General features: G+C 56.0%; 1 protein-coding gene across 2 annotated transcripts in view; it reads left to right on the plus strand.

Moving 5' to 3' along the window:
* The window catches only part of INPP5A (inositol polyphosphate-5-phosphatase A), a 59,009-nt gene that overhangs the window by 32,309 nt on the left and 14,372 nt on the right, over positions 1-12,328 (plus strand). For both annotated transcript variants that reach the window (XM_049790632.1, XM_049790631.1), the window contains exons 5-8: positions 4,786-4,849; positions 5,853-5,956; positions 8,505-8,557; positions 9,267-9,386. In XM_049790632.1, the coding sequence (XP_049646589.1) occupies positions 4,786-4,849; positions 5,853-5,956; positions 8,505-8,557; positions 9,267-9,386 (341 nt within the window). The remainder of the gene's footprint in view (positions 1-4,785; positions 4,850-5,852; positions 5,957-8,504; positions 8,558-9,266; positions 9,387-12,328) is intronic.

Consider the following 12,328-nt stretch of genomic DNA (forward strand, 5'->3'; position numbering starts at 1 on the left):
CTGTCCAGGTCCCTAATGGACAATGTTTTGTAAACAGCCTGTGTCGGTGAGGGGCCTCCGTGAAGCTCCTTCCTAATCACTCCATCCGCCATGCATATAGCCCAGTGCCCGGAACATAGTGAGGATGAAATGGTAATTGAAAAGCTAATGATTTTTACAAGACAAAAGATAGAAGTCAGGGCTGCTTTAATTATGATGCAAAACTCTCCACATAATTTAATCGGCATAAAAGTTTATTGATTTACTTTTGCAACAGTTGAGACGAGGGGAAATGCAACTGAATCGGTTTTGTAATCGCAGTGGTTGGCACTGAGGTGATCTCCCTTGCTTCCCACTCCCGAGGCACTTTCTGTTTGCAAAGCATCACTCTCCTGTGGGTCTCGGCCCAGAGCCAAGGTATGTGTGTGTGAGCTGTTCCGTGCGTGCCCAGATGCTGTCCCTGGTACTGCTTCTATCCCCTGCTTGACCTCTCTCAGCTCTGTGACCCAAAGCGGTGCCCAGAAGTTACGGGAGGTGGGGACACAGTCCCTTTGGTGCTACCACCTGCTGCTCTCTGGTCTGCTGTAGGCCCAGCTGCCTTCGGGCACCCAGATCCCCAGTGAGCTCATCCCTGTTCCTCTTTCATCCTCATGATGCCTGGTGGTAGACATTGCTTGGCCCTGGTATGCTGGTACCTGCAGGACAGTGATTGACCTGGGAGAGCTGGGCAGAGGGTCCTGACCACTCTACAGGACCCTCCACATGCCCATGGCCACTCCACCCAACATCTGTATCCACACCAACCATGTCCACACAGACTGTCGGTGCCAATACTGATTATCCACTGACTGGCCACACCAATTGTGCTCAACGACTGCCTACACTGACAGTGCCTACACTCACTGCTCACATCAACTGTGCCCACACCCACTGTGCCTACTGACTGACACACCATCTGTGCCCACTGAATGCCTACACCAGCTGTGTCCACCATCAACTCCATGCTCAGCCCTGCTCTATGAGCTCTGTGGCTGCCTGCTGGACACTCAGCTCTGTGGCTGCAATTGGACACTCAGGAAGCCAAGGCCCTCCCTGCCTTGACCCTTCACTGACACAGCTAGCCCCATTTCCACCTTTTCCAGGCACACCTCTAGGGCCCACCAGCTCCTTCGGCAGCATCTTGCTATGCCAACCTGGGACCTGGTTGGTGCCACTCAGCCACCTTGGCCCTGCATGCAGCTTCCAGCCCGGGGCTGTGGGTGTGAGGAGGGCCTGGACCACAGCCCCTTCCTAACAGTCCACCTTCTCACAGTCCTTAGGCTGCCTCAAGACATCCTGTCTTATGTCCTGTGTGATGAGAAATGGTCACTCACAGATTAATCTACTGGGATTTATGGGGCCACAGGCAGCACAAAGTGGCCGCGGCCTGATGTGCCTTCTTTTGAGACGACTTGTGCTTTGAACTGCTTTGAGCAGCTGAGTGACCTTGGCTGGGCTGCCTAATTGGGGGCACACGGCAGGGCCATGACAGGGCACAACCCCCCCATGTAGGGCCTGCGGGTCCCTGGCACACGCTTCATAAAGCGACCCGCTCTCAGTAGAATGTTGTTAGCTGAGAGTAGATGAGGGCGATGGACAGGCAATTCCATTAACCGCTTTGGCCGCTGTCAGCCACTGACCAAATGAAATTACAAGCATCTGGGGTGGGTGGCGGGGGTGGGGGCAGAGGGTCAGATGCTCGGGGCCGCCAGTTTCTGTTAACCCCCCAGATATGCATTGGTGCATCAAGACTTTGTGAGGAGGTCAGCACTTGTTGGGGACACTGCCCAGGGTTGGGAGAACCGGGACGGCTGGTGGCCACGGGGCAGCCTGCAGAGGCTGCGCTGCCTCATCCAATTAGCCTGTAGCCGTGAGAATACCTTACCAGAGAAGATCAATGAAGGCCCCATTGATTGAAACAAAAGCTTGCTTTCATTTGTTATTGTTTGTAATCTAATGAGTGTTAGAGTCACTTTGCTTTGATTTATTACTCACTCTCTTAAATTGTCTTAAAGCCAGGAATCTGGTGGCCACTTTTGTGAGATATTTGCTCCCTTCCTGGAGAAAGGGGTGCTTTTTTTTTTTTTTTTTCTTTTTCAGTCTTGCTCAGTTCCTAGGAGCACTGTGCAGGAGTCCTGGGGCATCAGCCAGGCTCACTGCAGGCTACAGCTCTTGTGGCCCGGACTTTGCTCTGTGTTGGGGCTCCAGAAGGATGAGTCCCAGGTGCAGCCTCTTGGTAACCAGTTGAGAGTGCCCAGGTACAGTCTGGAAGATGCCCTGTGCTGGCAGTCCCGGACTCTGCAAAGCAGGACTGAGGGCTGCTCAGAGGTGACAGGGTTCCTGCCTCCTGCAGAGGGGTCGTGTGAAAGGGGGAGCAAAAGCAACCTTGCTGGGGTGGGGGAGAGCAGGTGTGAGTGTAAATTCCAGGTGCAGACTGAGTAGAGCACTGCAATTTGCAGGGGCACATCTGTGCATCAGGATATATATTCCCCGCTGGATAAAGACTTGGTGATCGACCCTCAACCCCAACTGTCCCAGGGTGTGTCCCCTTGCAGGAGAGAGGTGGCAGGGTTCCACTAGCATTGGGGTCCTTGACGTGAGTAGGGGCTCCTCCAGTGCCAGTCCTGGTGCTGACCTAGCACTGATGGAGAGGGAGAGAACTCAAGACTGCTACTGGGGGCCAAAGCGATACCGCAGTAGTAGGGCGTTTGCCTTGCACGCTGCCAACCCAGGACGGACCCTGGTTCACTTCCCTATCATCCCTGAGGCTTCCAGGAGTGATTTCTGTGCACCCTACCAGGAGTAACCCTTGAGAGCCACCAGGTGTGACCACCAACCCCAAAAAATAAAACTGCTGTTGGACTGAGTCCTGCCTAGAGGCCTACACTGAAAGCTACGCCTCACTGCCGAGCCTGGCTCTGACCATGCTACCCTTCTTCCTGGCCACACCCATCCAGTTCTCAATTCTGACCCCTCCCACCCAAATGCTGAACATACCCACCCTCATTTCTTTTTCTTTTTTTTTTTTTTTGGTTTTTGGGCCACACCCGGCGGTGCTCAGGGGTTACTCCTGGCTGTCTGCTCAGAAATAGCTCCTGGCAGGCATGGGGGACCATATGGGACACTGGGATTCGAACCAACCACCTTTGGTCCTGGATTGGCTGCTTGCAAGGCAAATGCCGCTGTGCTATCTCTCCGGGCCCCTCACCCTCATTTCTGACTATGCCCACCCTCTCTGCTGGTCACATCCAGTCCATCCTCTGACCATGCCCACCTTAGTCCTGTTCCATTTGCCTCTGATCAGTCCCAGCTTCACCCCAAGCTTGCTACTGACCATTTAACCCAGGACTCAGTGTGCAGAGATCCTTGATAATCCCCTTCCCACATCATCGCCTCCGACAGGTTGGGAGGTTTTGGCGTGTGGTCCACCATGTGCAGTGCTCCCAGATTCCTCCTGCCTCCCCCAGAGGATCCCAGTCTGTGCACATGCTGCCAGCCATGGTCACCTGTGCTCAGGGCTGTCAGCTACTCCCTCAATGAGCCTTACCCGCATGGGACACTGCATGATGCCCTCCTGCACCCACCTGCACTCTCACTGTGGCCCTGCACCCCCACAGGATCCCGCTGGCCCTGGCAGGTGGCTTGTCCATGCTCATGGATCCTGGAGACACATCGGGTTCTGAGAGAGGCTGCTGTGACATGGGCAAGATGGTCCTGGGCCCAGTCACTATAGTGATCCAGACCTCCACCCGAGCAGTTCAGGAGAGAGAGGAGAGTGAGGGGGGTAGAAACAACATTGTATTTTATTTTTGGGCTTCATCTCCTGAAATCTGCCACTGTAGAGGCTGGGGAGGGGGGAGACAGACAGACAGACAGACAGACAGACAGTCAGACAGAGAGAGATGTCACAGGCCAGAGAGTGCCGGGATAAGGAGGATATAGATCCGGTTAGAGAGGAGGATAAAGGCAGAGCACACAGCATCTTGCCAATGCTTTTATCTCAGGCCAGGGGAAGTGGGGTGTTGGGCTGTGCCTCTGGCCCCTGATGGGATGACTGACTCTGCTCTGGCCTCTACCCTGCCCCTCCACCCCCCACCAACTGGCAGGCTTTTATTAAAAACCTGGACAGTTATGGGGGGGGGTGCTGTCCAAAGGGCATGTCCAGGGGCCATGTCCCAGTCCAAGTATCATTACAAGATGGCACCATTACCTCCCAAAGATACATTAAGCAATTTACTTAAATACATCTACATTAAATATATCAACAAGCCATGTCAGCTCCAGTGTCCAGTACCTACAAGAGTCAGGCACCTACACCAAACCAGGCCCCTGTGTGTACCCTGCCCAAGTGGGCAGCAACATCCGTCTGGCTGGAGATGTGGTGATAAGGGTCCCAAGGAACAGCGGTTCTTTCCCAGAAGATCAGCAGGGACCACAAAGGCCCTGCCTTGCCCTACCTTCCTGGAATAGTCCCAGAGCAGTCCTGTGGCCGGCCTGTACCAAACCCTCTGGACTGGTACCCTGGAGCCAGCCTTCTGCTGCCCTGACAGCCCTGGACCAGGAGGCAAGTCCTGGGCCACCCTCTTGCCTGGGGTTGGTGCCCCTGAGCCCAGGTCCCTGGAGGGACCTTGGAGGCTCCATCCCGATGTAAAGAGCTGGCTGGAGGGTTCTGCAGTGGGACTCGAGGTCTGGGTCCTAGGGCCCAATTCGTTTCCCGCAGCCCAACCACCTCTCTCACCAGTCTCCTTTCTGTCCTCTTCTCTGCAGGCTCTTGGAAGCTTCTATTTTCTCCATGAATCCTTAAAAAACATTTACCAGTTTGACTTCAAAGGTAAGAGCTGTCCTCCAGGCTCTGCTGGGGCCCATCGTTGTCACCTGTCTGGGCCCCAAAGGAGCAACAAGTTCTGTCTCACTGCTGCTCCCTCAGGCTCTGGGAAGGTGCTTAGCCACGGGGTCCCTGAATGTGAGGAAGTGGGACAGGCCTGCAGTTCCAAGGACACTTGGGGCCACTGTCCTGGCTCTGCAATCGACCCCCTCCCCCAGGTCCCCTCCAACATCTATGAATCACCAGAATACATTCGTCATAAAGGTCACTCAAGCTGTAGTGACCATGGAAGGGACAAGATTCCTCCCTGTTTGTCCAGCCTCAGTCTCTGTCCCCCGAGCTGGAGGGCCACACCTCAGCACCCCATTGACTTGGGAGGGAGGTGGCTCCAGGCACCAGACTGAGGAGTGTTTACTGTTCCCCCTTCATTCCTGAAACCTTGGGTGGTGCCTGGTCACCGAGACCTCCTTTGGCCAACCCTTTGTCCCCAGCAGTGCTGCTCAGGGCCCACGGGGGTTATGACCAAGACCACAGGGTCCACCATAAGGGAGCTGAGGGCTTTGAGCATTGCAAGAGTGGCCAGTGGGGTCCTTGCCTGCCCCCCTAGGCTCTGCTTCTATTGTGCTCATACAGGAGACCGCCAGAGTGTGTGGGAGGAGGTCATACACCAGGGGACCATGCCCAAAGGGAGTAGTCACCTCTGGTCACTGATTCCATGGGTTGGGGACTCCGGCTCAGAGCACTCAGGAGATGCTAGCAGGCAGCAGTGTGTTGACTGCTGATGGGGGTGTCAACCACATTGACCTGGATTCACATAAGACCTGAGTGATGCCACGTCCAGTGAGGCAGAAATACATTCATGGTCAGCCCTGCACCAGGTGGCCCAGCATATGGGGTAAAGACCCAAGTGTGAGGTTCTGGGGCCACCGCAAAGAGATGGGCTCTGGGCATAGGGTCTGCCAGCCCCTCCAGGGCTGCTGCATGTTCATAGCACCATCCTCTTTTCCAGCCAAGAAGTACAAGAAGGTGACAGGGAAGGAGATCTACTCGGATACGCTGGAGAGCACAGCCATGCTGGAGAAGGAGAAGTTCCCGCAACATTACTTCCCCGAGGTGCGCACACCCCATATTCACAGGCCTGGTCCATCTCCCTGGCATGGGCCAGCACAGACCATCAGGGCCCGGCACCCGCTGCACCCATTAGACACTCACAGGACCTTGGACTGGGCATTTAGACCTCAAGACTGGACATTCACAAACCAGGACTGGACACTCAGTGGCCCCCAGAACTAGACGCTCACAGACTGCCAGGACTGAATATTTAGAGATTCTGGGACTGAACACCCACAGACACCCAGAACTGGACACTCAGACTCCAGGACCGGGCACTCATAAGACCACCTGACTGACGTTGCCCTAAACACCATCACGGTGTAGTACCATGTCGTCCCCCCACCCCTGTGTCTAGTCACTTGGCTCAGCTTCCCCCTTCCTGCTCAGACTTAGCGCCTTTCCCAGCCCCTCCCACACTTGTCCCCTCACACAATCAGAGCCGCAGACCCCCCCCAAAGTGTTACCCATGCCCCTCAGGGACATACCTATCTGACCTGGCCGTGCAGGGCTGCAGCCAGCCTCACCACAGCGGGTATGTTTGGGGGGCTCGTTCCAGGCCAATTTCCCCTTTCATTGCATCGCTGAAGTATAATCTAAATGTAATTACCATGATGGAGACGTAATGCAAGCCCTAATAATTACAGCCCCGGCGCACAGAACTAACAAAACTTGCTCTTCAGATTTATGGCTGCTCCGGGCTCGGGATGGATCTGAAATGCCACCGCTGGGAGCAGCTCTCCAGACAAGTCAGGCCATTTTTAAAAGGCAGATTTGTGTAGTCGATCAGGGTGAGGCACTTTTTTCCTCCTGGCCGTAGTGAGAAATTGGTTGTTCCCATAGATCATGGTCCTCCAAGCTCTTATGAAAGATGAATTAATTCCACTAATGCTCCGAAGCAGGCCTTTCACGGCACAGCGGTGTGGTGGTAACCTTCCTGCAGCTCCTCCTTTCTCCGCGGTGATTGATGCCGGCCTTTAGTAGATGAAAGCGCCTGTATTCGCAATCCATCTGCTGCTAAAGGAATTCCATTAACAGGGCCCGGCGCAGGGACTTAATATTGTGAGGCGAGCACTGCGCCCCTGCGCCCGCGTGAGGCGGTGTCTGTGCGAGCCATGGTCAGCTTGCTCGGGGTTGGCCGGGCTCGCAGGGGTTGGACAGTGAAGTCCGGGGACTGGACAGAGGTTCCAGCCTCTGAAGAGCACCATCTGCTGCTCTGGGCCAGCTGAGCTCCTGTGAAGAGACCCAGCTCCCACTCTAGGACACAGGCATTTTCAGGGCGGTGGATGGCCATACTCATGCATGTGCGCAGATGTGTGCACTTGGGCTGGCTCTGCACATGGTGCTAGTACAGATATGTACCGTTGCACTGTTCCTTGTGTGATGTGTGCTCACATGTGTTGTGTGTGGTACATACACACCTGGATCTGCATCATGGTACACACATGCATTTGCTTTGTGATATGCATGTGCTGTGAACACAGGTATGACATCCAACTGGCCCAGCTCCTGACCTTTGGGCCACAACGCTGCCTTCCTTGCACTGGGTGACCCGGCAGGGCCTGTCTTCACTGAGGATCTCCCTGTTTGGAGGTCTGGGCTGGAAGGTCGCTCAGTGCCAAGCTGTGTGGCCGTGTCATGCTCTCTCCTAAGGGGCCTTTTATTTCTGGGGACCGTTGGCAGCTGCGTGAAGCCCTTGTGCTTGGAGCCCAAACTCAACTTTGGGGATCATACTGGGTGGGGTGGCACTGGCTCAGCTGCTCCTGATCCCAGTGGGAGGCCCCAGGCCCCTGAGACTCAGCTCCAAGTGCCAGAGCCTGGGACAACACGTTCCTGGGGGCTGAGGAAGTCTATGTGTTTGTATAGAGGCACCCACAGCCCACTGTGGGGTTCAGGCAGTGTCACATCGGGTGGACCCTGCACCTCTTGGGCCTACGCCTGAGCATGTCCTCCCTCCCTGGAAAAGCCAGGAGCCATTCCCCAGAGTCTCTCATGGGTGACCAACACAAGACAGGTGTCTCGTGGCACTGGACCTAGGGATGCCAGGATGGGGTCCTGGGAATTCACTGGACAGGAGAGGACAGGCCAGAAGGTGCAGGGGGATGTGGGGAGCTCATATTCTGCAGGTGATGGTGGCCTGATTGCAGGGACTGAGATTTCAGGGGGTGTCTGGGGTGGGGCAAACTCCCCAACCTCTAGAGCAGCCCTGAAGAGCCAAACAGGAATTCCACCTCCTGTTGGGTCTCACACCTTGTCCCACGGGTTCCACGTCAGACCACCTCTCCCCTGCCAGCCCTGCTCTGCCTCTGGGACCCACCGCAGATATCCCTGCTCACAGGCTGCACCCCAGGGTTCTGCATGGGGTTCTCGTCCCCCTAGAGGGTGTCCTGCGTGTTCATTCACCGCCTCAGCCCCGAGTTCTTCACACCTGCTGGGAGGGCACTCTGGTAACCAATGGGTGAGAGTGAGGCCCATACCTGTGTCTCCATGGCTGGTGGGGGTGTCCCATGTCCACAGCCTGTTATTTACAAGGTCTCTTCTTGCTTTCCAGTGCAAATGGTCCAGAAAAGGTTTCATCCGGACGCGGTGGTGCATTGCGGACTGGTGAGTGCCCAGGGTCTTGGTGCAGAGCATTTGTGGGCAGGGTCAGTCCCTTCTCTGTGTATGGAGGGGGGGGATCTTGTCCTGCACCTCTGTGTGTTCTGGAACCGTATTTGCCGGCGTATAAGACGACCCTTGAGCCCACGAAAAAACTTCCTAAAAGTCGGGAGTCATATTATATGCTGGTATACGGCATGCTGAAACTTGTTTCAGCTTCAGGGACGAGTGATCCGCACCCCTCTTACTTTTAAGAAGTTACTTACTTGGGCCCGGAGAGATAGCACAGCGGTGTTTGCCTTGCAAGCAGCCGATCCAGGACTAAAGGTGATTGGTTCGAATCCGGGTGTCCCATATGGTCCCCCGTGTCTGCCAGGAGCTATTCTGAGCAGACAGCCAGGAGGAACCCCTGAGCAACGCTGGGTGTGGCCCAAAAACCAAAAAAAAAAAAAAAAAAAAAAAAAGAAGAAGAAGTAACTTACTTTTAAGACTTTTAGGAACTTTTTCAGGGGGGGGGGGGGTTGAAGGGTCGTCTTATACACCGGCAAATACGGTAGGTCCCTGGAGGAGCATACCGAGCGCCCACAACTCTCTCCTGATGCTCAGGAGTGGGGGATGGGAGAAAAACCTGCTCTCTCCCAGGGGCATCCCTGAGAGCTGAGGATGCAGGCAGCCACCGGGCAGCTCCAGCCAGGTTGTGTCCCCTCTCCTACAGTGCCTTCGACCTGGTGAACATCCACCTTTTTCATGATGCATCTAACCTGGTAGCCTGGGAGAGCAGCCCCTCTGTGTACGCCGGCATCCGGCACCAGGCGCTGGGCTATGTGCTCGACAGGTAGGCCCTGCCCTCAACCTACCCGTGCCCTGCCTCCCTCCTATCTCTCTTTCTTCCATGACTGGGTGGGCGCAGGAAGCTCAGCCTGGGTAAATATCTGTGGGGTCCCTGCTGTAAAGCGCGGCTGCGTGCAGAGTTGACCAGTGGAGTACCTGGACTGTCCACATTTCTACTCAAGCTTCACGTGCCGGTGGGGGCATCAGGGCGGGTGCTGGGCTGGGACCGCCCACAGAGCTGCAGCCGTGGGGGGCCCCATTTGGTGTGCCCCACATTCCCAGGAGGCATGGGGGGCGCCCAGCCAGCCGCAGATCCGGACCTCCGGGCGTGTTGAGCACACAAAAGGCGGCTCTGTGGGCGCGAGAATGTGGCCGCCTTTCACGGTCCGCATTCTCCTGCCAGGGGACAATGCGCGGGGCTTTGAATGGGCGCTGCCACCAACAGTGCCCATTCAGGGCGCTGGGAACCTCCACGGCTTTGTGTGCAGGGACAGCGCAGGGCCCCCAGGGAGGGCCGTCAGCCGGGGGTCTACCACCCTAGTTCGCCGTGCCTCTGCCATTCTGTCCTGCAGGGAGGGGCGCCCACGTGCTCAATCACAGGCCCTGCCACGTGGGGGCCCTGCGCCCGGCCGATTTGGGCACACTCGCTGGAGCCTCTCAGGGACTTGCACCCTCCTCACCTGCTCTTGTTCCTGCCTAGGGCACATCTTCCTTGCATTTTGCTTTTCCCGTTCTCAAAGGGGAAGTGGGGAGAGGAGCTTGTGTGGGACCTGGTGAGGGCACCCCAGGCACCTGCAGGACTTGGACAGCAACAGAGCCTATGACTGAGCCTGCAGTCCTGTCCCTCCATTTCCCCTTTCCTCTGTTCCCACCATCAGTCTGGTCCTCCATCTCTCCATCCCTCCAGCCCCGTTCCTCTGCACCCTGTCCTGATGGTCCTGTCCTCTGCACCCTTGTCCCTCCAAGCCCAGGCCCAAAGCTGTGAGGTCTCCCCGCAGATTTGCTGTGAACCAGCATTTTTCCACAGTTGACAGGCTCTTCTGTCTCCCCTTTGAAATGTAGCCAGGCTAGTTCAACAGAGACATTTTACATCACAACTGTGAAATCCGAGCACAAAGCTCCCCTTTGTCCTTGTCATCCCCTCACAAACACAGACCATTGTCACAGCCCGAAGTTAATTTGATCAACATTGGGACATTTAACTTTTATGTCCGGTCAAAAGACTTGCTTCATGCTCGTTTGGGGCATTCAAAGGAAACGATAGCCAGAAAAATAATGTTGCCGGCACAATCAGGAGCAATTAGTTTCCCAGGGAGGGGCCTCTCCCTGGCCCCCTTTGTCATGGGGGCACCAATCCATCAGCTGTCAATGCTCAAAGGCCCTGCCCCCCTGCACGCCTCTGAGGCCCTTCCCAGATCCCTAGGTCCTTGCTGAATGCAGAGGAAAGGGCGTCCAGGCAGCCAAGCACAAACACACACTGCCTCTGCCCTCCCACCTACAGACACACATCTTGCCCTGCACGCCAGCTTCTGCGTCTGCCCAGCCCGTAAGGTTCACCTGTGTGTGTAGGCGGCCCTGAGGTCTCATGTCCCCAGCACATTCCTCCTGAGGCACTCAGCTGCTCTTCTCGGGACATCCCACATGCTTTGAGGGAGCCTTCTGAAGCTTTTGGAATTTCTGACACTGTGACCTCCCAAGTTAGATTCTCCGTAGTGATTCCCTAGGTCCTGTCAGAGATGTTGGGTGACATTCCTTGCCTCACCTCTTCCCGAGACTGTCTGCCACTGCCCTGGTTCCTACAGGTCCTAATGTCCAGTGTGGGGCGTGGGCCCAGGATGGCTCCGGGAGATTGGGTACAGTCTACTGTGACCCCAATGGTCCTCTGCAACCTACCCCACACCCCTTTCCCTCCAGTCCCAGGATGTCTGCCCTGGGGACACTATCAAGTTCATAGTCCCCACAGTGGAGTTGGGCACTACCCTTCACCCGCCTGGACACAAGGGAAGCAAGGGCAAGTGTGGGCTCCCACATTCATGGGGCCAGTGAGGCCATGGCAGCTGCACTGTCCCTCATCCCCCAGTTCCAGGTGCCCAGGTTGGTCTACACAATTGCTGGGACATCAGGGAGGCATTGGCAGCTCAGACCACTGTCCCTTGCTCAGGGGCCTCTGGGACCCCTTCCCATGTGAGGGACAAGTCAGGGAAGAGCTCGGCCCTCCCCACCAGGGCTGCATCCCCGCCATGTGCTGTCCCGGTGCCTCCGCGGGCCCTCACGTCGGCCTCCTGTCATAACAGGCTGTTTGCAAGGCTTAAAAAAAATGGATTTTTATGGCTCTTCTTGTAATTCTCGTTTTGAATCAGGCACATGGTATTGATGGGCCGCCTGTTTAATCATAATAGCCACTGACAGGGTAATTAATTCTCAAACAGCCCCTTTTCCTGCCGCGCTAAATGGCACTATGTGGGAATTAAAAGTGAGCGTGTGGGCAGCCTGGCACTCAGGTGATTGCTTGGCCTGACAGCTCACTGTGGCCGCCGCCGACCTCGGAGATGGCGTTATTGATGGCCCCAGCCTGTGTGGGGCCCGGATCCTGACGCATGTCCACAGCCTTATGGCTCCCTGCAGCAGATACGTCCAAAGGGCTCCTTCCCCCACATGGCTTAGCCGGCACAGGCAACCACGACCTGGACCACGGGCGGTGATGGTCCTTCACTGTCCTTGTCCTCGCCACTTAGAGGACAGCTTTCCCACCCTGTGTAACCACAGAACAGAGAAGAGAAAAGGGCTGCAGCTCGTGGAGATGGCAGCCCCAGTCCACACACGGACCTGGGTCTTGTCACCTGCACCTCACACAAATGACCCAGGCCATGTCACTTACATCTCACACATGACCTGGATCATGGTACCTGAATCTCATACATGACCTAGACTCATTTACGTGCTTCT

This window comes from Suncus etruscus, chromosome 17 (assembly GCF_024139225.1).
Source record: "Suncus etruscus isolate mSunEtr1 chromosome 17, mSunEtr1.pri.cur, whole genome shotgun sequence".
Classification (NCBI taxonomy): Eukaryota; Metazoa; Chordata; class Mammalia; order Eulipotyphla; family Soricidae; genus Suncus; species Suncus etruscus.